The sequence below is a fragment of the Aplidium turbinatum genome, chromosome 3, assembly GCF_918807975.1.
Source record: "Aplidium turbinatum chromosome 3, kaAplTurb1.1, whole genome shotgun sequence".
NCBI lineage: Eukaryota > Metazoa > Chordata > Ascidiacea > Aplousobranchia > Polyclinidae > Aplidium > Aplidium turbinatum.
In genome coordinates, this window is record NC_137474.1 from 20,668,287 (window position 1) to 20,692,151 (window position 23,865).

Consider the following 23,865-nt stretch of genomic DNA (forward strand, 5'->3'; position numbering starts at 1 on the left):
AGTAGTAGTCCAGTTTTAATCCGGTGATGTCCCCGTTACCGAGGGTGGCCGGATTCACCTCCAAGTGCCGCAATCGTCTTCACACCCTGCCTCCACATCGATCTGTCTAGCGCGTCCTCTCTTGTCAAGCCCACCTTGCTGCTTTCTTCCTCAACTTGCTTTTTCCATGTTTTCTTTGGTCTTCCTTGTTTTCTACGACCCTCCACTCGCAACTCCAGCGCTCTTCTCAAAACATCATCTTCATCCCTTCTCAAAACATGCCCATACCACCTCACTCCATTCGCTTTTGCCAACTTATCAACACTCTCATTCAACCCAAGCAAGCTCATAAGTTCTTCGGTATTCCTTTTGTCCATCAGCTTTACACCACACATTGCTCTCACCATCGCTCTCTCAGTTCTTCTTAAAATCGCCAATTCGTTTTCCCGTAAGCACCATGTCTCACTTCCGTACAGCATTGCAGATCTCACACAACTAATATAAATTCTTCCTCTCATTTTCAACGGAAATCTTCTACCACATAACAACTCTCGACACTCTCTGAATTTCACCCAACCAAACCTTCCTCTTGCAGTCACTGCCGCTTCACAACCACCACTGGCATTCAATCTATCTCCTAGATAGCAAAAGGCATTTACTGATTCAACTTCGTCATTCAGCTTTTCAACAGGACCAATCATTCCTTCCTCAATCTTCTTGCATCTTTCACATTCAAAACCATCTCCAGATCTGCATGTCACTCTGGTTAAATTCAGTATGGTTAAATTAGTAGATTCGGCAACACGAACTGCTTCCGCCTCAACTCACTCTCTCTCCTTTAATGGTCTATTTCTCACTCACTCGTCTCTCCTGCATAGAACCATATCAACGCCAACCATGGAACCTAGGCGCCCCTCTTCTCTCTGGGCAGGAAGGAACTGGCAATCTTCTTCTATGTTGATCATTTCCAAAGCATTACTGTGTGCTATATCGAATAGGTGATCCAATGATTTCTTAACCCATGTATGCCTAGCGTCCTATATGTAGGACACCAACTAAAATTAAAATTTTTCTTCGCACGTTCAGTTTTTAGATTTAGATGTTCAAGTCAAAATACGTTTATGAGTGTTTTTGCAGCATATATCACTACTTTTTTCAAAAATTGCTTGTTTTGTTGAGACTTGACATCATTTTCAATTTTCCCGATTTTGCTAAGTCTGAAATTTCGAAGATGCATGTCGAATAATATCAATAAATCTGCATATGCAAATAAGCTTCCAAAAATAATTGTCATTGTCTTTATTCGTTATGTATCAACATATTTTACAGCAAATGTTTAAATTTAATTGGCACCAAAATTTTCGAGAAAATTGATTCAAAAGATTGGTGTCCTGTATATAGGTCGCGAGGCACACGTGTTAGCAAAATGAAGCAAAAGCGACAATCAATTCCCACGCATCAAGTGGTATCAAACAGCGATTCTCTATGATTTCCACGCTGTATAATAGGGTGGTCCTTAAAAATCATTTTTTTGAAATTTACTGCTCCTAACCCTTAAAAAGTTTCGTCCTTACAAAAAATGAGGTCTTGCAAAATTTTTTTAAATTTGAAGATAATTTAGAGGGTGCACAAGACCCCTCAAGTTCCGCATCCCCCTAAAAATGCAAAATTTGGATATCTCGAAAACCGCTTGAGCTAGAGGTGTGCTTTTGATGTCTAAAGATGAAGAAGACAAGGTTTTCTATATGCTTTCTGAACATTGAATATGCCTATCTTGAGTAAAAAAGCAGTTATTTTGAAAAAACTACTTTTTAAGGGTTTTGCGTGTAAGATTCTTAGTTAAACAATAGTGTAGACCAAAAAAACACAATTCTACAATTTATCTTTCTAACCTGTTAAATTGTGATGTTACAAGTAAACAAATAGAACATTGCAAACATGTGTTGTAGGGTAATAGGGTGGTCCTTGCACAAATAACAGGGTCGGGTAAGGTGGTCCTTACGAGAAAATTCACTTAAATTCTGAGACTCGATAATTTGTTTTTGAAAAAAGCTACAAAATCACTTCTTGTAATCAAAAATAGGAAAAAAATGCGCAGTAAACTATATCATACAAAGCATAAGCTTAGCATTATGACAAATTATTGGGCTTTATCAGAATATCACTGACCGCAAAATTAACTAGCTTTTCGCATTGCTTTGGCATAAAAATCACATAGTTTTTCTGTCCGCATTGTTAATTGTTTGCCAACATATGCTTGTCAGCTAAAGTGGCTTTATTGCAGTTTGGAAATCGTTTCCGAAGGTCTGCAACCACCTGCATTAGATACTGAACCTGTTCTTCATTGTGAGTGAGGATGCGGTTATATCCCTCTTATGAGAGCTACACCTCGCTCAGTGTGGTCATCTGTGACAGTTAGAGTGTCTACTACCTTTGATGCCTCACAGTAAGCATCACAGATTGCCCAGGTTTCTGGATCCTGTTCCATAACCTCAGTTGATATGTCCAGTTCTTTGAACAGTGACAATGGCCCCTTATTAACCTGGTCAGACAACTCCAGTCGATCAGTCATTGCAGAATTGATGGTCAGTCGTTAAGGGGCATCCTCAGTTTCTTCCCGCTTTTGTATTGCTTTAACCATGAGTCTTTTGGTTTGGGCCGACACAGAATGATCAAAAAAGGCAAGAGCAGCTAGTTCTTCAGACAGATACCACAGGTGGGAGGAAAACGTGGATGATACAGCATTCGACACTGCAGTGTTAATACTGGAATATGCTTTAAAAGATCTAGATCGTTATTCGGGGCCGCAGCAGGAGATTCTATCAATGCCTTAAGGTACAATTTTGTAGCAAAAATACACATTTGCAAGAGCCCACTCCTTTCTCTTTCTGTAAGTTTAAACTGGTCATAAAACATCTAAACTTTTAATGAGTACAAAATCTTCGACATTTCTTTATGCATTGGGCCAGGAGTCATAAAATGAACACCCCTCGGAGGAATAGTAAATCGTAACTCTTTTCTTTCCTTCAAAGATTTTTCAGCCCAAGCTATTAAATCCACATCGATGACTGTAGCAGATATTTGTTTGTTTTCAGCTATTGTGGTGAACCTTGTCGTGTCTATAAACTCCCAGCGTGTTTGAAATCTTTTAAATACTAGAACATCTGGTGAAGCAATGCTTCCCATGATTGTGGTAAAAGCTGTTTGTACTAGCAGCTCATGAATATGATGGCGGCATGCTAGATACAATAGGTCTTTTTGCAGCTTTTGTTCAATGAGAACACATGAGCCAAGCTTTCGCCCTGTGTTGGAAGCAGTAGTGTCAAATGATAGCGCAATCACTTGTTCTTTTTAGGCCCCATTCATTGAGAGCTTCTACAGCAGCTTTTGCTTGTTTTGATCCCGTTCCGTTTGGCAATTTTGCTACTTGCAGCAGCTGAGAAACCCCATTACCAGTTACAATAATCTGCAAAGTGCAAGCGGTCGACATGCTGTTTGGTTGTCAAGTCTCTGAGAAGCTTTCCATCCCAGTTGACAACCACAGGAACATTAGCTCGGAACTCAGCTTTAAGTTTTACATGAATTTCATGAAGTTTTACATTAGCTCTGAACTCAGCTAGACTTAGGGACATGAAAACAGTACTTACAGGTTGTTAAAGATTATGAACATTGTGTATCTGCTGCCTAGGTCGCTGGATTTCTAGTCACTTTAAACACTGTTTTTTGTTTACTTGTAACATCACAATTTAACAGGTTAGAAAAGTAAATTGCGGAATTGTGTTTTTTGGTCTACACTATTGTTTAACTGAGAATCTTACACGCAAAACCCTTAAAAAGTAGTTTTTTCAAAATAACTGCTTTTCTACTTTAGATAGGCATATTCAATGTTCAAAAAGCATTTAGAAAACCTTGTCTTCTGCATCTTTAGACATCAAAAGCACATCTCTAGCTCAAGCGGTTTTCGAGATATCCAAATTTTGCATTTTTAGGGGGATGCGGAACTTGAGGGGTCTTGTGCACCCTCTAAATTATCTTCAAATTTAAAAAAATTTTGCAAGACCTCATTTTTTGTAAGGACGAAACTTTTTAAGGGTTAGGAGCAGTAAATTTCAAAAAAATGATTTTTAAGGACCACCCTACTGTATAACAAAGTAGATGTGTTTGTTTTTAGAACAATAACATAATTATCGTAATTTACTGAATTTTTTAATTTTTCTCTTGACGTTTTTACATGGAGGGCATCTTGACGTAGGCGAATTCGGCTTCAAAGCGATTTCAATCCGCTAAATGACTTATTTCAGTGATGTGTTGCTTTGCTAATTTTCATCTTCGTATTTTGTGAACTTTAGTTTCAATAAAATGCTCGATGACAAGAGATTTCCCATTTATCACTTTGAGCGATAACGATTAAGCCTACGCATTACGCACAAGAAACTTGCGAAATTTGATAGCGGATTTTCCTAGCGTCCTATATGTAGGACGGTCTTTTTCTCGACCAGTACTAACATAATTAAGAAATAATTAATTGTGAAATGGTTTTTTGGGCATGATTATGCAATACTTAAATTTTCAAATTTTTTTTTTTAAGTACTTTCACTTTCGGCACAAATGGGTTAAAGTCTGTCCGTTTGACTAACTCAAGCGCACTCTTACGATTGCTAGATTTTTTCAAGTTTTGCCATTCCTTGTGTAATTTTTTCACCTGATTAATCACATGGTTTTGATGGCGTGTTGGAATTCGTGCTCAAGTCCAAATAGACAAAAGCAAAGATACTGTGTTCTTGACACTACTTTTCAAATCAAAACCTTTTTTACAATGAAAATCAAACAAAACTTGAAGCACTTCTCCCTCGATGGTAATTTTACAGCACTGAAATGACCTGAACTGCTACTTACCAGCCAAATTTCATCTTTAGACCTTGTCACAGCCATTGTACAACCGCAAACTGTTAGTAAACTGAAATAAATGCAACAGCACAACAAACTTGACAGTGTAATTTTTGTAGTTTTACGAGGTGTTGCAATTGTGATGTAACAATGCTTTATTTGTTTTGTGAAGTGACGTAGCCTACAAGTACCGGTAATCGCTTATATTCCGCCGCTAGATAATAGGCTAAACAACCTAAAGTTTAGCTTCGTTGCGCAAGTAGTAAATGTCAACGGATTTCAACAAAAATTTGCCAAAAAGGTTTTTTTACTGAAAGGAAATGAACACCACCCTGTACATTAATATTAACAATGGTTAGAATTTTGCGTATTACGCTAAAAACACCCCAGGAATATCTAAAGAAGGGGATACGAAGGCTTTTATTACGTCTGACAATAGAAGGGCTATTGTTTATCGTAAATAATCTCTGTTTACCGTAAAATGACAATTGGCACCGATAGTAGTTTAATAAATCTTGTTATGATAACCTGCATTGCGCTGTTAGCATCAGGCCTGGATACTCACTGCATGCTCATGGTTACTTGTTAATTCAACTACTCGTATACTTGCTTTACATCTAGCCTACCGCAAAGGCTTTGTTCAGAAAAACAGCTTACTGCTAACTTTTCAACTGTCTTTCCAAACAAGTATTTTTTAAATATGCTCTATGTAACATTTACTAATTGTCTTCTGTAGCTGACTGTACCAGTTGAACTACAAAACTTTCTGCAATTTTGAAAAGAACCGCATGTTTCACGAGCTGCAAACTACCGCCCTGGTAGTGTCATCAGAATAAGGCAATCGCTGTGAGCCTTCGTATCCCCTTCTCTAGATATCCCTGAAAACACCCTAACGTAGAGCCGTCTTAATTTCTTCACCCTTGTAAAGCCAAGGAAGTCGGAATTGTAGGTGAAACGCAGCAGCTAGCTGGCAGTCGCTATCATCAAAGACATGGCCAAATCTGTTTTCTAAAGATTCCAACAATCGGGTAAGTAATGGCAGACAGACAGCCATCTTGATGCTGTTTCGAAGTTCTTATAGTCTTTTCCTCGTTATGCCCATAATACAGGGGTCGATCTTAACTATTTTTTTCACTAGCCCACCAGACTAGTTGCTCCCCGTTTTCACTAGCCCGCACGACTTTTCACTAGTCCGACCAGTTTACTGACTTTTCACTTGTCTGATGACGTATTAACAATAGCGATAACTACCCAGCTAACACTCAGCGTTACACACTTTGTAGTAACGTTGAATCAGCATTTGATCACGATATATTATACAGACGAAATCGGTTAATAGTATACTGCTTAAACATATCAATCGTTTATTTGAATCGGATAAAAGCATCAGGATTTGCTTCTAGTTTGCATACTTTGTTCATTTAATCGTATAATTGTGCCTGTTAGCGAAAAGAGAATGTCTCTTTTTTGCTTTGCATAATTGTCTTCAATGTTCAAAGGCGAAATGAAGCAGAGGGAGACAGACGCATGCGATCAAAACAAAGACAAGTGTCTGTAATCCCAGGCCATAAGCTAATAGACATCGCACTACAAAAAAAACAATTTTCACACAGCTGGGCTTCATTAAAACAAAAGAGCACACAAAAGGAATAATCACACTTCCCAATAAAGAAGTTTAAATGCTTTTGATGTCATCCGTGGGCGACTGGCTTTCCAAGAAATGGACACGGACAAATTATTTCGGCTAGAGGGAAGTGTTGGAAAGCATGTCCAAAAGTTTAAACCAGAAAACGTTGGAGAATTTTTTTTTTAATTGCTAAAAAAAAAACAGCCTACTGTTGTGAAATGCAGTGCATAATTTCATTTGTGCAGTTTCGTTCAGTTGAAGAACATAGCAAATTAATTATTTTACCAGACAGCGCAAAAGACTTGAAAAAAAAACTTTGCGATTTCAAAACAAACAATGAGTGTGAGCCGTGTTTATCTACCATACGACTATTTTCGTAGGCCACGTTCCATACTCAAAACTACACAGCTGGTACGGAGCTAAAAATAGCACGATTGAATCAAAAACATCAACGTCAAAGTTTGCGTTGTGACATCACAGGTATCGGTGAGATTAAAAGAAGTCCGATTGCCACAGTTTGCATAAAAATGGTTTGATCGTAAATGCTTTCCCAGTCAGCAAAGCTGGTCTTTTTTACATTGTTTCAACGTCTGCAGATGATAAATCAATGTAAAAGGGACCAGTTTTGCTGGTTGGAAAATACAGCATAGTGCTATGTAACACAGAACTAGTTAACTCTTTAAAGTTTAACCAGAATTGTAAACAGTTGTAGGAAGTATCAGTTGTAATGTGGCGACCGCCGACCTGGCGTGCTCATTACTACCACGTGTCGTGTCTAGCGAACATGCGAGAAAAAAGTAGTCACGTGCTCAGTTGACCTACTTTGCAGCCTTCTTCGTGCAATTTCACCTCTGGCAAGCAAATTTCTGCAGTATTTCAGAGTGAGAGTGACCTCAGTGACGTCGCCAATCGCCATTTTGTAAACCAACATTTTTCACCAGCGAATATTTTCACTAGCCAATCGGACTAGTACTGCAACATTTCTACTAGTCCGCGCAAATTTTCACTAGCCATTGGCTAGCGGACTACCGCTAAGATCGAACCCTGTAATATGCCTTCTCTTCTGATTGCAGAATGTCCAGAGATTGGCATATTGGTCGCATTACCAGTGGGGTTTGTTTCAGTCTCAGAAACTTTAGACCAGTGGCGGATATGGAGCAAAATTTTAGGAGGCGCCAAAGAAGTATGGAGTAACCTCGCTGCAAACGGCTTGGGAAAATTTTTTGCATTTTTATCAAATAATTGCGTATCTTAAGCAGAATGGCTCATTTCGGCGAGTCCGATTCGGAGAGTTCCCTATTCGGAGACTGCCTTTTTCAGAGAGTTCCCTATTCGGAGAATTTTTGAAATTTTTTTTGAAAATTATCGGGTACCGTAGCCTAATTATCATTGCCGCTTTTACATCATTTAACGTCGCTAAACGTTGAAATCGTGCACAAAAAAATGGAAATAAAATGTTTGAACAATTAAATGAAAATTCGTCATGTCAGTTCAGTTGAATTGTTTTTATTTGTGACCAATGACCATCATATGAAAAACAATACACGTCAACATAGCAAAGGTAGAAGCGACAAAACGCAAACGTTAAAACGTGCTTGTGACCGAAGTAAGTGATTGAGTTGAAAGAAATTTGGCACGGCCGCAACACCTTCAGAAAAATTTAAGATATGAAGGGTCCGACTTAAAAAAGTCGGACTGAAGGAGGAAGATGCAAGGGACAGGGTGAAATGGAAAAAAGGGATTAAAACAATTGCTGCGCGGAAACAATCGGCCACCCCACTAGTGGGGAACAAACCGACGATGGATTAAGATTATGATGAAGGGAAAATAAAAAAAAGATGTTACAAAAAAAATCATGTTTATGTCTATAAGTTGGGTCTGCTACTATTCGGTGAGTCCGATTCGGTGAGTCCGATTCGGTGAGTCTGATTCGGTGAGTTCCTAACCTCTAACCCCTAACCCTAACCTTAAACCCCTAACCCTAAAACGGCAATGATAATTAGGCTACGGTACCCGATAATTTAAAAAAAAAATTGAAAAAATCCCCCGTTAAGGGATCGGACTCACCGAATCGGACTCACCGAATCAGACTCACCGAAACGGGCCATTCCGCTATAAGTTGGTACTTTTGAATGGTTAAAATGATTACCGGTAGTTTGGATCAACAAATGTGTGGCCTACAGCTTGGATTGAAAGGAAATTATCCGGTACCGTAGCCTAGTTATCCCGACCAGTAAAAATTTGTTCCAAGAACCCATTTAGCCTAAAAGTTCATTTTTACATTGTAGTAACAGATAACCAAATGTGTGGCCTATCGTTTTAACGTCGCTAAACGTTGATATACCGTAGCCTAGTTATCCCAACCAGCAGAAATTGCCGTTTTTACATCGTTTTCACGTCACTAAACGTTGAAATAGTGTAGAAAAGAGAACTTTAGCTGCCTAGGATACGCATACTAGGATATTCCACAATATCGTTTCTTTTATGGTTGAAATTATTGACATGACGAATTTTCATTTAATTGTTCAAACATTTTATTTCTACTTTTTCTGCACGATTTCAACGTTTAGCAACGTTAAAACAATGTAAAAGCGGCAATGGTAATTAGGCTACGGTATCCGATAATTTTAAAAAAAAAATTCAAAAAATCTCCGAATAGGGAACTCTCTGAAAAAGGCTGTCTCCGAATAGGGAACTCTCCGAATCGGACTCGCCGAATAGTAGCAGACCCATCCATAGGCGTCAATTTTTTCTTAGAAGAGAGGAATTCTGGGTGAGCGAGAGTTTTCAAACAGATTTCATTGAAATTGGTAATTGGGTATGTTCGCAATTTCACATTGGTTAGTCTTTCTCACAAAGACTGCGTTTAGCGTCACGTCAGCAATTAAGCTTTAATAGGTTTGATGTTTCTTTCTTGCGCCTTGCAATCTTATGAGCGCTGCTAAACTAAACAAACTTCTTTTATGTTTTTCTTTGTGACCTAAAAAGCACGTGACTCGTGACCTGTTATCTTTAAAGTGGCGGTTTCGGATTTTCCGCAAAATGTTTGGACAGGTGACTGCTGATATTGCTGCTGTATAGCTTCTGTTGGTCTGCGCAGATAACCGATTGTTTTTCGAGGCCCACAAACAGCAGCTACAGTAACTGGTAGGCTACTATCAGAGTTATCATCAGACGCATTCACTGGAATTCGGAAAAAAAGCTTCCTTTGCAACACACGACCTTCCCGAGCCGGAAGCTGATCCGGCAGCATGCTAACGTCAAATGGAGCAGGTAGAGATCCATGGCTCAAGCCTCATGCTGTTTTCTACAACTACCGGTGCATTGCCTGAGACATGGACTTCACCACTGTCCATTCTTGAAGCACTGCTTTCTTCATCAATGTCATCTCTACGTTCATTCGTGCTGGCTGTGGCTTCTTCAGCATTATAATCTCGACGCCTTTTGAAAGCTGGTTTTAAAAATACGCAAATAGATGTTTGACTTTGCTTCATGTTTAACTTTTCAATAATGAAATGACAACATCGTGCGGTATCCCAATTTATAACCAACAACAAGTTTGTGAGGAAAGATTTGTAAAAAACGATTGTTTCAGTGCGTCTTTAGTTTGTATCGGTTATTTTATTGCCATGTTCATTATGATGTCATATTCATATTCCCTTACGCTGGCTGACCCGGAATTGAAGTTTGATTGTGACGTAACAAAAGCGAGACTATTCGAAGAAAAGATCAAACGTGGCTTTCTCTCAACAGGAATTGCCAGCGTGTGGCACTTGCCCTACCAACAACAACTGCAGTGAATACCGCCTTTGTTTCAACGCAGCGTTGTTGCGGAATTGGTTTGTTCTGTCGAATACCTAGCGAGAGACATAGCGTAAAAAAAGAAGTTGCGCTGCAGTTGGTTGGATAATTCAGCGTTTAACAAAGACAGAAACAATTGTAACAACCACTTAATAGGGTCTGCTACTATTCGGTGAATCCGATTCGGTGAGTCTGATCCGGTGAGTTCCTAACCTCTAACCCCTAATCTTAACCTCTAACCCCGAACCCTAAACCGGCAATGTTAATTAGGCTACGGTACCCGATAATTTAAAAAAAAATTAAAAAAATCCCCCGTTGAGGGATCGGACTCACCGAATCGGACTCACCAAATCAAACTCACCGAAACAGGCCATTCCGCACTTAATAAGTGTCATGAAAACAGGGTGGGTGAAACATATTTTGCCCACCCTCGTTTCATGGCAGGGTGGGCACCGCCCACCCGGCCCACCCTATTTCGACGCCTATGGACCCATCTTAAGTCAGGTAGGCTACCAGTCATTCCCACATCACAAATCAACACCACAAGTGACAATCAGTTGTACAGTTGAGGCAATGCCATAATGCCGCTCGTGGCAATTAAAAGCAATAGCGAATGTGAAATGATAATTTAGGTATTTTCCACTAAAACTTTAGGCTATACAACAGTGATTGCTCCAAGTAGAGATGTACCGATATATCGGTATCGGTGATATCGGCCATTTTTTTAGTATCGGTATCGGCAAAATTTGGCCGATACTGTGGCCGATACTAAACATGTAATAAAAAGGCGTTTGCTGCGAATTTTCTGCAGAAGCAAAGATATAGATTTTTTAAGTAGTAACTAACGTCACATTGATGTAGAAAAATAAAAACCTGTTCAAATTTTTGATACCTCACACTCCCATGACTTCATGCGCACACCTTTTGGCATTGTTTGCTTACAGTGATTCTTTCACTCAAACAAAACGTTTTGTTTCAGAAGTTTTGCGTTGTTCGATTCTTAAGTTGTGAAGGAGACTCAATTGCTCCAATATTTATCATTTGTGTTTCTTTTTTACTCTCAACAGAGGATAAAACCAGGCCAGGACTGCCCAGGTGGCGGAAATGTGTATAATTTTGCATCGTTTTTGCGTTGCTGGACGTTTGGGGGACCCGTGTAACTTGGTTCTTTTTGGTGGGCTGGTTCTGTCGGTTTGTGATTTGGTTTCCGCATTTAGTTATGGTGGACTCGCCAAGCTTGGGCAATGTCGTGGCGGAGTGGGTGGGAGCGGTGAGACTGCGAGTCCTCGCTGGGCTGGTCAATAAGTGGTCTTCCAGAAATAAACGAATGCCAATATGGGTTTATGCCTGATAAAGGAACAAGGAATGCGGTCTTCATTCTGAAAAACCTCGCTCAAAGATCAATCGAAATGCAAAAAGACCTGTACTTGTGCTTCATCGACTATAAAAAAGCTTTTGATAGAGTTCAACACAATGAAATGTTATGCATGCTCGATAGAATTGGAATAGACGACAAAGATCTAAGAATCATTCAAAATTTATATTACGAACAATCAGCTGCTATCAGGATAAATGATGACTGCAGTGACTACACGCCCATTCAGAAAGGAGTAAGACAAGGTTGTGTGCTATCACCTGACCTTTTCTCATTATACAGCGAAATAATTTTAAGACATATTGAAGATGAAAGAGGTATTACTATTGGAGGAAACAACATTAACCACATACGATATGCTGACGACACCGTTTTGATAGCCGAATCGGACGTAAAACTGCAGAACATATTAGATATTGTGTGTACGAAAAGCAAGATATTTGGCATGGAATTAAATAAAAAGAAAACAGAAACAATGGTCATAACAAAGAAAAAAGCAACCGAAACTCCTATTTGTAATTTATCAGTTAATGGAACAATTCTTAAACAGGTCCAAAAATTCAAATACCTCGGTACTATGGTGAATTGGGATGCAAGAGACGAAACAGAGCTCAACATAAGAACAGCCCAAGCAAAAGCAAGCTTCCAACAAATGAAACCAATTCTTTGCAATAAAAATATCTCTTTCAAAACAAGATCTAAAGTTTTAAAATGCTATATTTACATATCCTGTTTTTCATTACAACTCTGAAACCTGGAATATTTCAACAAAAATGGCAGAAAAGATTAATGCTTTTGAAATGTGGTGCTTCCGTAGAATGCAACGCATTTCATGGCTGGCAAAGAAAACAAATAAAGAAATTCTACACCAAGTGAACCAAACCAGAACTCTGTTAAAAAGTATGAAAACCAGACAATATAAATTTCTCGGCCATGTAGTAAGAAAGCAAAAACTGGAGCATCTCTCTTTAACTGGTAAAACTTTTGGAAAGCGGGCACCTGGCAGACAAAGACAAACACATCTGGAACAATTTAACGACAAGACAGAAACAATCATTCATGCAACATATAATAGGAACATTTGGTCTAATTATTCATCTGAGGCCCTCGATGCCTGGTTCAGGCAAGGCAATTGAAGAAGAAGAAGAAGAATCAACTATATGTTTCTCGGGAGCCGTTTTGCAGCAAGAATTGACATCGACAAGAATTGAAATGGCTAGTGTGGAAGCTGCACCGTTGTGGTTGGCGGGTTGCAGCTGCTCGCTGTGCTGGTGGGTGCTCGGCTTTGTGCTGGTGGCTGGGAGGGGCGCTCCTTTCTTCACGGTGGGGTTGTCGTCTTGGGCGCGGCAGGACCGTTTTGATTGGTTTGGTGTGGATTCGTGGTCCCATTGCTTTCGTGTTGGGCCTGCTAGTTCTGCCGTGGAATTGTTTGGGCTTGGTGGGTAGGCTATGTTGCAGCGAGGGGTGGAAGTTGGGTCGCGGACTGGTGGAGCCGGCTTGCTGGGGGCAGCCGGGTTGCATAGTTTTTTTGGACGTTTAGCAGCGTGGGGGCGATGGGGGATTGTGCATTTTTGCTGCCTGGGTGGTCTTGGCCTGGCAAAAGCTTTTCAACCAAACGACAAGCGCCCTTAGGTTGCATATTACTTGTCGAATAGTTTTTGTACGACTACACAAATCACTTGGTTTACATTTTACATCTTATAATCAATTATGATAGCCTATTTGGAGAGTTTGAGCAAACACTTTATTTAATTTTTCAGAAACCCCAATTATGATGTAATGTTTCTTCCCTTATACCCTAGTCCTCAATTATGGTAGCCTTTCATTACTAAAACCTACTATTATGACACAAAAATGCGGTTGAGATCGGATTCTTGAATCTTTAATAAATTATACCAATTGAAAGCTTTTTTTAATAGTTTTTATGCAAATAAGGTAAAACTTAGCATTTGATATAATACCTTGCAAATACCAAAATTGCATCTTTTTGTAACACCAAAGTGTCGGCCAAAATATCGGTATCAGTATCGGTATCGGCCTAAAAAAGTGATATCGGTATCGGGATCGGCCACAATATTGGTATCGGTACATCTCTAGCTCCAAGTGAATGAAAAAGGGGTAACTACCAAAATTCATTTCAATAAATCACCAACCTAGAGTGCCTGAAGCTCACTGGTGCATAGCCCAAAAAAATGCATTATAAAAAACATTCAAACGGTGAGGCCTAGGTGTACACTGTACTTAGTACAAGTGAGTGGTACTCAGTTAAGATATTGCGAATAAAATAATTATTCAAATATGAAAAAAGCACTTGCAGCAATAAGAGTTTACTATTTCTATTTTGTAGAATAAGCAGCCTATGCCCTATTAGCAAAACAAAATACTGTGAACTGACAATGATGCAAGTGAGCAAAAGAACAATACGATTGAACTACTTGTGCTGATAATGTTACAAAAACGTCTCAATACATAATTGTAAATTGTAACAACGTATAAAAATGACATTCGATTTCCTCAAACAAGTAATTTGATCACAAACATGTTTTGAATAAAATACGTAATAAATGTAGCAGAGATGTGTTCAAGACCAGATCCAGCTTTACTGTCCAAAAGGTTGATGCATGGCATTCCATCCTATCTCTCTGCCTAAACTGCCATAAAATCTAGATTGCTACCATGCATTATATACATAATTTATTTAAACTTGAGTTAAAAAAAGTTTCTTTATTAGTTATTAGTAATTTATATAATGTCCATTGTCTCTTGTACCGTTATCAGCGGTTAGTAGGTCTACTTGCCGAGACTAAACATCACGCATTGTTTTACGTTAGTAAAATGAAAATTTACAAGTTAAAGTATATATATATGGCATAAAAAAGAAATTTGCATGTAGACATAAAAAAATAAATTGGAATTTTAGGGGGCGCCATGGCGCCCCGGCTTCATTTGTGCCGGAACCGGCCGCGAACTGATTTCATCCGGCCCGCCATGTGCTGCGGAAATAACAGCTGCACTACAACTGTTACGAAAAAAAGGTTACCAAACGTTTTGTAAAGGACTTACGTTTCTGTTGAGCTACACACAACCTGCTAATGATTTTTCCATATGCATATTGTTTCTTCTTTTGACACCACAAACTTTGTTGTTGAAAACAAGATTTTTTTTTCAAGAGCATGATGCCCTGTTGTGTATCACAGCAGGGGATACCGAAACTCTCCAGCAACCTTTCCATTTTCATCACAACTTTGCTATTCCGACGCTGACGTTGTTATTTATAGTGCTCAATTCAAGTGAATGGAGATTCTTATTTGTATATATATCTTTTAGCTATTTGCATTCGGCCCGCAGCTGTTAATCTCGAAGCAATATGGCCCTCAGAAAAAAAAGTTTGATGACCCCTGAATTCTAACCCTTTTAACATGTTTGCGGAAACTGCAATCAGCGACTTCAGCTTTTTTTAATTTTTTCTCCCGATCTTTTCCTAACCCTAACCCTTTTAAAATGTTTGCGGAAACTGTGATCAGCAACTTGGCAAACTCTTTGGATCATTACTGAAAATTTTAAAATGTTTGCAAAAAGACAGAAACTGTGATCAGCGACTTCGGCTTTGTGCTATTTTTTTCTATCGATCTTTTCAGTTTGTTTGTTTGCGAAAACTCCGAACAGCAACTGCCACCACACTGACTGGGGATACAACTCCATCAACAACGACGGAGATAGTCTGGCCGCTTGGGCAACCAACAACAACCTCGCCCTCTTACACGATCCTAAGGGCGCACCGAGCTTCCACTCCGGTCGTTGGAACACTGGCACGAACCCAGACCTGGCTTTCGCAAGTGATGACCCCGATGATCGCCAGCCGGACAGACGTGTGTTAGAGAAGTTCCCAAGGTCTCAACACCGACCCTCGCTAATCACGGCCCCCTTGCTTGCCACACCTATTCCGAGCAAGCCTGTCAAGCGATGGAACTTCAGAAAGGCCGACTGGGAATACTACAGCTTCCTCACAAACGAAGCTACGCAGTACCTCCCATCCCCACACACCATCAAAGTGGATGAAGCCTACCAGGACTTCTGTGATGCAATCATATCTGCGGCAAAAGACTCCATCCCGCGAGGTCGACGGAAAAACTACATACCTTGCTGGGATGTGGAGTGCGACAGGCTTTACCGCGACTTCCTCCGTTCCCCCCAGGGTACCGCCACCACCAACTCAGCAACAGCCCTGCTGGCAAGATTGGATTCAAAGAGGAAGAAGCGCTGGACAGAAGCCATAGACTCAATCGACTTCACGCACTCCAGCCGCACAGCTTGGAGTACACTCAACAACCTCACTGGCAGATCACGTGCCTCTCGTCGCCAATGCCCCATTTCAGCAAATGCCATCGCCTCACAACTTGTGAAAAATGGAGTGCACAGAACGAGAGACCGTGAATCAGACAAGTCCGTCCTCAAGGAAATGACGGACCTCTGGAAGGTCCCAACACCTGTCGAGGGCAACATCTCTGGTGAGTTTACCCCAGAAGAATTTGCCTCCGCCCTCCAGCACCTAAAGCCAGGCAAATCCCCGGGCCTTGACCACCTATGCCCGGAACTAATACTCCAAGCTGCCCCCTCTATGAGGTCCTGGTTAAAAGAATTCCTTTCCTGCTGCTTGCGTCACCTGCGCATCCCAAGAATCTGGAGAAGAGCCCTAGTGGTTGCAGTCCCAAAGCCGAAGAAGCCCCCAGGGGATCCGAAGAGCTACCGCCCCATCTCTCTGCTCTGTATCCCCTTCAAGATACTCGAAAGACTTATCTACGCCCGTGTCGAACCGATAATAGACCCTCAGCTCCCTCGGGAACAAGCCGGCTTTCGCCACGGAAGATCAACTGTAGACCAGGTCACCCTGATGACCCAAGACATCGAGGACAGCTTCTCGGCAAAAAAGAAGGCTGGCGCCGTGTTTGTCGATCTCACGGCTGCCTACGACACTGTATGGCACAGCGGCCTTACCTGCAAACTACTCCGTCTCCTTCCTGACAGGCACATGGTCCATATGATTATGGAACTTGTGCAAAACCGCAGCTTTACCCTTTCCACCGGTAGCGGCCGACGAAGTAGACTACGTCGACTCAGGAACGGCGTCCCACAGGGCTCTGTCCTGGCTCCCCTCCTCTTTAACACTTACATCTATGACCTGCCTGACACCATCTCCAGGAAGTATGCTTATGCAGACGATCTGGCTCTCCTGCATCCAGCCGGAGATTGGCAGTCAATGGAGAGGAACCTAAGCCAGGACATGTCAACTATATCAACATCTCCAGAAATGGAAGCTACAGCTCAGCAAGGCAAAGACAGTGTCGGCGGCCTTCCACCTAAACAACAAGGAAGCAAAACGTGAGATCAACATTACCACCGATGACGAACACCTCCCCTACTGCGCCGAACCCACCTACCTCGGCGTAACCCTGGACAGGTCACTCACGTACCGACGACACCTGGAGTCACTGCGCAAAAAACTATCTGCGCGCGTTGCACTTTTGAGGCGGCTGGCGGGTTCCGGCTGGGGAGCTGATGCGAAAACCCTTCGCACAGCTACCTTGGCCCTTGTCCATTCTACCGCTGAGTACTGCGCACCAGTGTGGTGCCGCAGCTCTCACACCCGCCACATTGACACCGCCATCAATGACGCACTACGCACTGTGACTGGATGCCTGCGTCCCACTCCAACGGACTGCCTTCCCATCCTTGCAGGCATCCAACCTGCTGAGCTTCGCCGTAAAGGAGCCATGATTTCCCTTGCTCGTCGCGCACTGGACCCCGACCACCTCCTCCACAGTACATTCCAGCGCCTACCTGGAGGACAGCAGCGACTGAAATCAAGACGCCCATTTGTGCCCGCCGCACGACAGCTGCTGAACAACGTTGAAGATCTTGGAATAAGTGCGGCACACTGGACGAACTACACATGGAACATGGAGTGGCAAAACAACACCTCCCGACTCCGTGATTTCCTACCCGACGTCGATCCCCACCGTCCGGGAATGTCCCTCGCAAGACTTGCGTGGGTCCGGCTTAACCGCCTACGAACCGGCGTCGGTCGCTTTCGTTCAGACATGTGCAAATGGGGCCTGGCTCCCTCACCGGGATGCGAGTGTGGCGCCACAGACCAGACAGTAGATCATGTCGTCCATGACTGCCCAATCCATCAACCACCACATGGAGCGCTTGGACTGAAGGCCCTGGATGACGAAACTGTCGAGTGGCTGATGACATCATGCCCAAACATATAGTCCAGAAGAACAGCTCATACGACGAAGAAGCAACTTCGGCTTTTTTGAATTTTTTCTCTTGATCTTTTCAGGGTACGTCGTACGAACTGAGGGTACGAACTGTTCAGGGTACGAACTAGGTTGCACCTACTTAGCGGCCATGGCCGCCGGTTGCTTGAAGGCTAGCTAGTGAAAAAAACATTAGCCCACCATTCAATAATGTTCTTACTAGAGATGTACCGATATATCGGTATCGGTATCGGTGATATCGGCCACTTTTTGAGTATCGGTATCGGCAAAATTTGGCCGATACTGTGGCCGATACTAAACATGTAAAAAAGGTGCTTGCTGCGGATTTTCCAGAGTAAAGATACAGATTTTTTAAAGTTGTAACTAACGTCACATTGATATAGAAAAATAACAACCTGTTCAAATTGCTGATATCTCACACTCCCATGACTTCTTGCGCGTGCCTTTTGGCATTGGTTGCTTGCAGTGATTTTTTCACTCAAACAAAACGTTTTGTTTCAGCAGTTTTGCGTTGTTCGATTCTTAAGTTGTGAAAGAGACTCAATTTCTCCAATATGTGTTTCTTTTTTACTCTCAGCAGAGTGTAAAACTTGTAAAAGTTTTTCATCCACACGACGTCATGAATGAAATTATATCTCAAATCGGCGTAATGACGTGACATCATCTAAATATTTTATCGAATAATAAATTAACAAATTCGATTGTCACAAGTGGTTTGGTTGTGGTAAACAAATACGTTTTAACTTTGAAACAATGAAAACTATTAATACTACAAAAAGTGCTCAATGCCAAGCAAAAAGGCAAAGCAGAGCGAATTAAATCAAATGTAGTTATTACTATCTGAAGCCTTTACAAATTGTTTCACTTAACGGATCATCAGAAGGTCTTAAGATTCTATTTGAATAAGACCTTCTGATGATCCGTTAGGTGAAACAATTTGTAAAGGCTTCAGATAGTAATAACTACATTCGTTTTAACTTTGAAGTGCATTGAAACAAAATATCCATTACCGGTAATCGATATGTAATATAGGCTATGTACGGTAGTCAAATTCCATATCAAGAATAAGTCCATATTTTTAAGGTTTACGTCAGCTCCAGAGATCAGTAGGCACAACAAGACCTTTTACTGATTGGTTCAGTGAGGATTCGTGGTCCCATTGCTCTCCTTTTTAGTGAATAGACTCGTTTTCAATTCATTCTTATAAGACATTACGTAATGAAAAAATATGTGATAAGGTTGGAAGACATTACGTCATGTCTTTTCAATACAAATTGAAGTTTAACATTTATTCTTTTGTTCATAGTCGTCCACCTTCAAAGCGGTATTACAAAGAACAATTTTCGTTATGGGGGGCATCAAGAATATGTCGACATGACTTTTAAAGTTTACGTCAGCTCCGGAGATCAGTAACATAAAATAGGCCTAAGGTTGTTCTCTTTGATGCAACAACACCATTGATTGATTGGTTTAGTGAAGATTCGTAGTTCAGGCCTCGAAACAACTTTTTTTTTCCGGCGGCCAAACATGTCCGACTGAAGCAAGCTGTTCGGCGGCCAATCACAAGCACATGGCGGCCATCGCAACTTCGACACACATCAACACACAGTCTTCGAAATTAGCACATTTTTTCTTCGGAGAAAAATATACTAGAGTAGTCTATCACGACCGCACTGTTTGATTTGTTGTGATGTAATAATGCCAAAAGTAGCGATAAAGCGAGCTACAAGATACGCATGTCGCACGCTGTTACAGTAATTCACGTTAAATAACTCACGGGATGAAAGTAAGTTAATTTTCGGTTGATTCAACGTTCGAGTCAGCACAAATCGATTTAATTTTCCCGGCGGGTTATATTGCGTAACAACAATGCCCAATAGGAAAGTTACGTTTGTTTTACAATAATTCGACATCTAGCAACGTTGAATTATCATAAAATAACGTCAATTGCTCAACTAGGTAACGATAACAAATTAATAGCTCCCTGCGAGAAGATTGCCTCGATTTACGTATACACTATTATTACACTAACATAACTTTGGCACAACTGGGATACTGCGAACAACACAAAGTCTGTTTGATAAAGAACTAGTTGTCAGAATTGGAATCATCAGATGCTGAATCGGAGCACGAGGTTGTCGCGTCATCACTGGAATCAGACACTTCAAGAAGCTCATCGCTTGGCTGTAAAGCTACACTGTTATTGCCGTTCACAATGAAGCGTCCACGTTTTGCGGCTTTCGGGCTTTGATACCAATCCGCACGCCTCTTTCTTTTTCATAGAGATCCATCAGGGTGTTGACTGAGGAACAAATCTATGGCTGTGCCATAACGACTGGTAGGAATGTCTAACCCTAACCTTACAAGCACTCGTGTGGCCTCTGCATTTTCATTGCCGACGCTAATTTCGAAGACTGAATATATCGCATCAATAAAGTGTATTGTGATGTCACTTGCATCCTGTGGATGTCAGACATCAGCTGCTGGGTCAATCAATAATGTTAACAATTCAAGCATAGACATTAGACAGGGTGTATTTTGATTTATCGGATACTTTGACTGCTTTCTAATCCTTTGTGATTATGATATAAGTGGCAAAGTACTTTATTCACAAGACCGTTTGCGTAAAAAAATTTCGGAACTTCATGGCGGACAAATGCGGCCGACGGAAGAGCGAGACCCGGCGGACAAAATGTCGGTTTTTGTAGGTTCATCGCGGCCATGGCCGCGATGGCCGCCTTCAGTGTCGAGGCCTGTAGTTCCATTGCTTTCATTTTGAATGATTATACTGATTTTCAATTTATTCCTACAAGACATTACGTAATGAAAAAATATGTGATAACTAAGAATGGAAGACATTACGTCATGTCTTTTCAAATCAAAATGAAGTTTAAAAATTATTCTTTTGTTCATAGTCGCAATCCACCTTCAAAGCGGTATTACAAAGAACAATTTTCGTTAAGGGGGGCATCAAGAATAAGTCGACATGACTTTTAAGGCTTACGTCAGCTCCGGAGATCAGTAACATATAAAGTTGTCCTCTTAGACGCAACAAGACTATTGATTGATTGGTTTAGTGAGGATTCGTAGTCCCATTGCTTTCATTTTGAATTATTATACTGATTTTCAATTTCTTCCTACAAGACATTACGTAATGAAAAAATATGTGATAACTGATAACTAAGAATGGAAGACATTACGTCATGTCTTTTCAATTCAAAATGAAGTTTAAAAATTATTCTTTTGTTCACAGTCGCAATCCACCTTCAAAGCGGTATTACAAAGAACAATTTTCGTTAAGGGGGGCATCAAGAATAAGTCGACATGACTTTTAAGGCTTACGTCAGCTCCGGAGATCAGTAACATATAAGGTTGTCCTCTTAGATGCAACAAGACTATTGATTGATTGGTTTAGTGAGGATTCGTAGTCCCATTGCTTTCATTTTGAATGATTATACTGATTTTCAATTTCTTCCTACAAGACATTACGTAATGAAAAAATATGTGATAACTAAAAATGGAAGACATTACGTCATGTCTTTTCAATTCAAAATGAAGTTTATTCATAGTCGTAATCCTCTTTCAAAGCGGTATTACAAAGAACAATGTTATGGCGCAACATGCAGCATTTCAATAAAGTTCGGGAACTGTTTTTTTTTCTTGTTCATCTGCGCTTTAAATACCAGTCATTCTCCGTTGTTCATCCACTAAGCAGTTTAGATCAACTGTGGTTAGCCTGCTTGCAACAGGAGTTATACTGTACAGACAGTGGTGTAGCGTAACTATGGCGTGACTTATTTAATTATGGGGCACTCCAGAAGCAAAAATATTTAACTTGACATGAAAATTTAGCCTCGGGCGATTTTTGTTCTGTAGCCTAACATTCAAAATTTTACTTATTACGCTATTTATTATAGCCTACTCGAGTATAGTTCGAGATTTTCACAAGTGATTTTCACCGCAAAAAGCCAGGTTCGACTTATACATTGGACAAGCTGTTTCCAGCTCGGCAGCCTTCAAAATTAACGCATTTTTGCTGTGACAAAACTGTTGCTGACCTAGAAAACTGAGTGTGAAACAGCGTCGGCCGAAGTAAAAGTTTTGAATACGTTTATTTGCCGTGATTCAAACTTCATTTTCAAATGTAATGAGTTTTTGTCAATTCTAAACTTTATACACTTGTTGAACAATACGCAAAGCTCACGAGACAAAACAGCAAAAAGAGCTGATTTAAGCAATCGATATTTTTTATTTTTGCGTGTAGGATATAATCGTTCTTATTACGTAACATTCCATGATCGTTAAAGTCGATTAGCGGCCGCATAAAACAATGATGTCAGGTTGGCTAGTAGGGTGGCTCGTTTTTGAACTTTTCTTTTAAATCTCTCGGTGTAGTGGGGAAATGGTGCCAATGAGTGAGAAAAAACTCATGACAAAATTTGAGATTCGTAACAAATTGTCTTCAGCCTCCTCCTGGGGCTCAAAAATCAAAAAATGAGGTCAAAAACGCAATTTTTCCAAAAATGTTTTTAGTTTGGGTAGACACAATATTGTTTAGACTTTAGATATAGCTAATTAACCTAAGAAAAAAAATTGGAGTCATTTAAAGTTTTAAACTATTCCTTCAGCTCCCTCACAGCTTCGGAAAATTTCCATTTTGCTGAAACAGCTTACTATAAAAACAACCAAGTTACATGGGTTTTTTAAACGTTTAGTAACATAAAAAAGTTGCAAAATTATACGTTTTTGCTATCTGGGTAGTCTTGGCCCGGCAAAAGCTTCTCAACCAAACAACATTGCACATTACTTGTCTAATAGTTTTTGTTCGACTACACAAATGACTTGGTTTACATCTTATTATAAATTATGATAGCCTATTTGGAGAGTTTACGCAAACCCTAAAATATTAATTTTTCAGAAACCCCAATTATGATGTAATGTTTCTTCCCTTATACCCCAGTCCTCAATTACGGTGGCCTTTCATTACCAAAACCTACTATTATGACACAACAATGCGGTTGAGATTGAATTTTTGAATCTTTAATAAACTATGCCAATTCAAAGCTTTTTTTAATAGTTCTATATGCAAATAAGGTCAAACTTGGCGGTGGGATGGTGCAACGGATAAGGCGTTGGCTTTCCAATTATGCAAACCTGGTTCGACTACCGGCTTCAGCTGGTTGTTGATAAACACCGCTCACCTATACCCAGGGTGTAATAAATTGGATGGGCATAGTTGCTGAAGTAAAGGCGGCCGAGAGAGAGGAACTGGCCACCCTACTCTCCTTAGTGTCGAAGGCTTAGTATAATGAGAACCTTATATCTTCTCATTCCCCAAAGCTCAGTATCTGAGTATGGGACCTTTAAAAAAAAGGTCAAACTTAGCATTTGATACAATTCCTTGCAAATACCAAAATTGCTTCTATTTGTAACACTAAACTAAAGTATCGGCCAAAATATCGGTATCGGTATCGGCCTAAAAAAGTGATATCGGTATCGGTATCGGTATCGGCCAAAATATTGGTATCGGTACATCTCTAGTTCTTACCTTATGAATTCGTATGATTTGTCTCCCACTATGGCATAACCACAATATCCTGGAACTGCTTTTATTGCCATTGAACATTAAGATTAAAATTACATTCTGAATCATAATGATAAAAATAAAAACATCCAAATATTGCCATATCCACTGCGCAAACTATGCTTTTGCGCTGTGCATGACAGGTGCAACCAAGTTCGTACCCTGAACAGTTCGTACCCTCAGTCCGTACCCTGAAAAGATCAAGAGAAAAAATTAAAAAAGCCGAAGTCGCTGATCGCAGTTTCCGCAAATATTTTAAAATTTTTAGGGTTGATCTCTAAGCGGTTGATCTCTAAGGGTTGATCTCTAAGCTGTTTAAACTGGTCAA

General features: G+C 40.5%; 1 protein-coding gene across 1 annotated transcript in view; it reads right to left on the reverse strand.

Moving 5' to 3' along the window:
- Nucleotides 1-23,599, reverse strand: part of LOC145766430 (cytochrome P450 26A1-like) — a 77,949-nt gene extending 54,350 nt beyond the window's left edge. Inside the window, exon 1 of the mRNA XM_082578140.1 lies at nucleotides 23,502-23,599. Coding sequence (XP_082434266.1) covers nucleotides 23,502-23,572 — 71 coding nt within the window. The 5' untranslated portion in view covers nucleotides 23,573-23,599. The remainder of the gene's footprint in view (nucleotides 1-23,501) is intronic.
- Nucleotides 23,600-23,865: the final 266 nt, after the last annotated feature.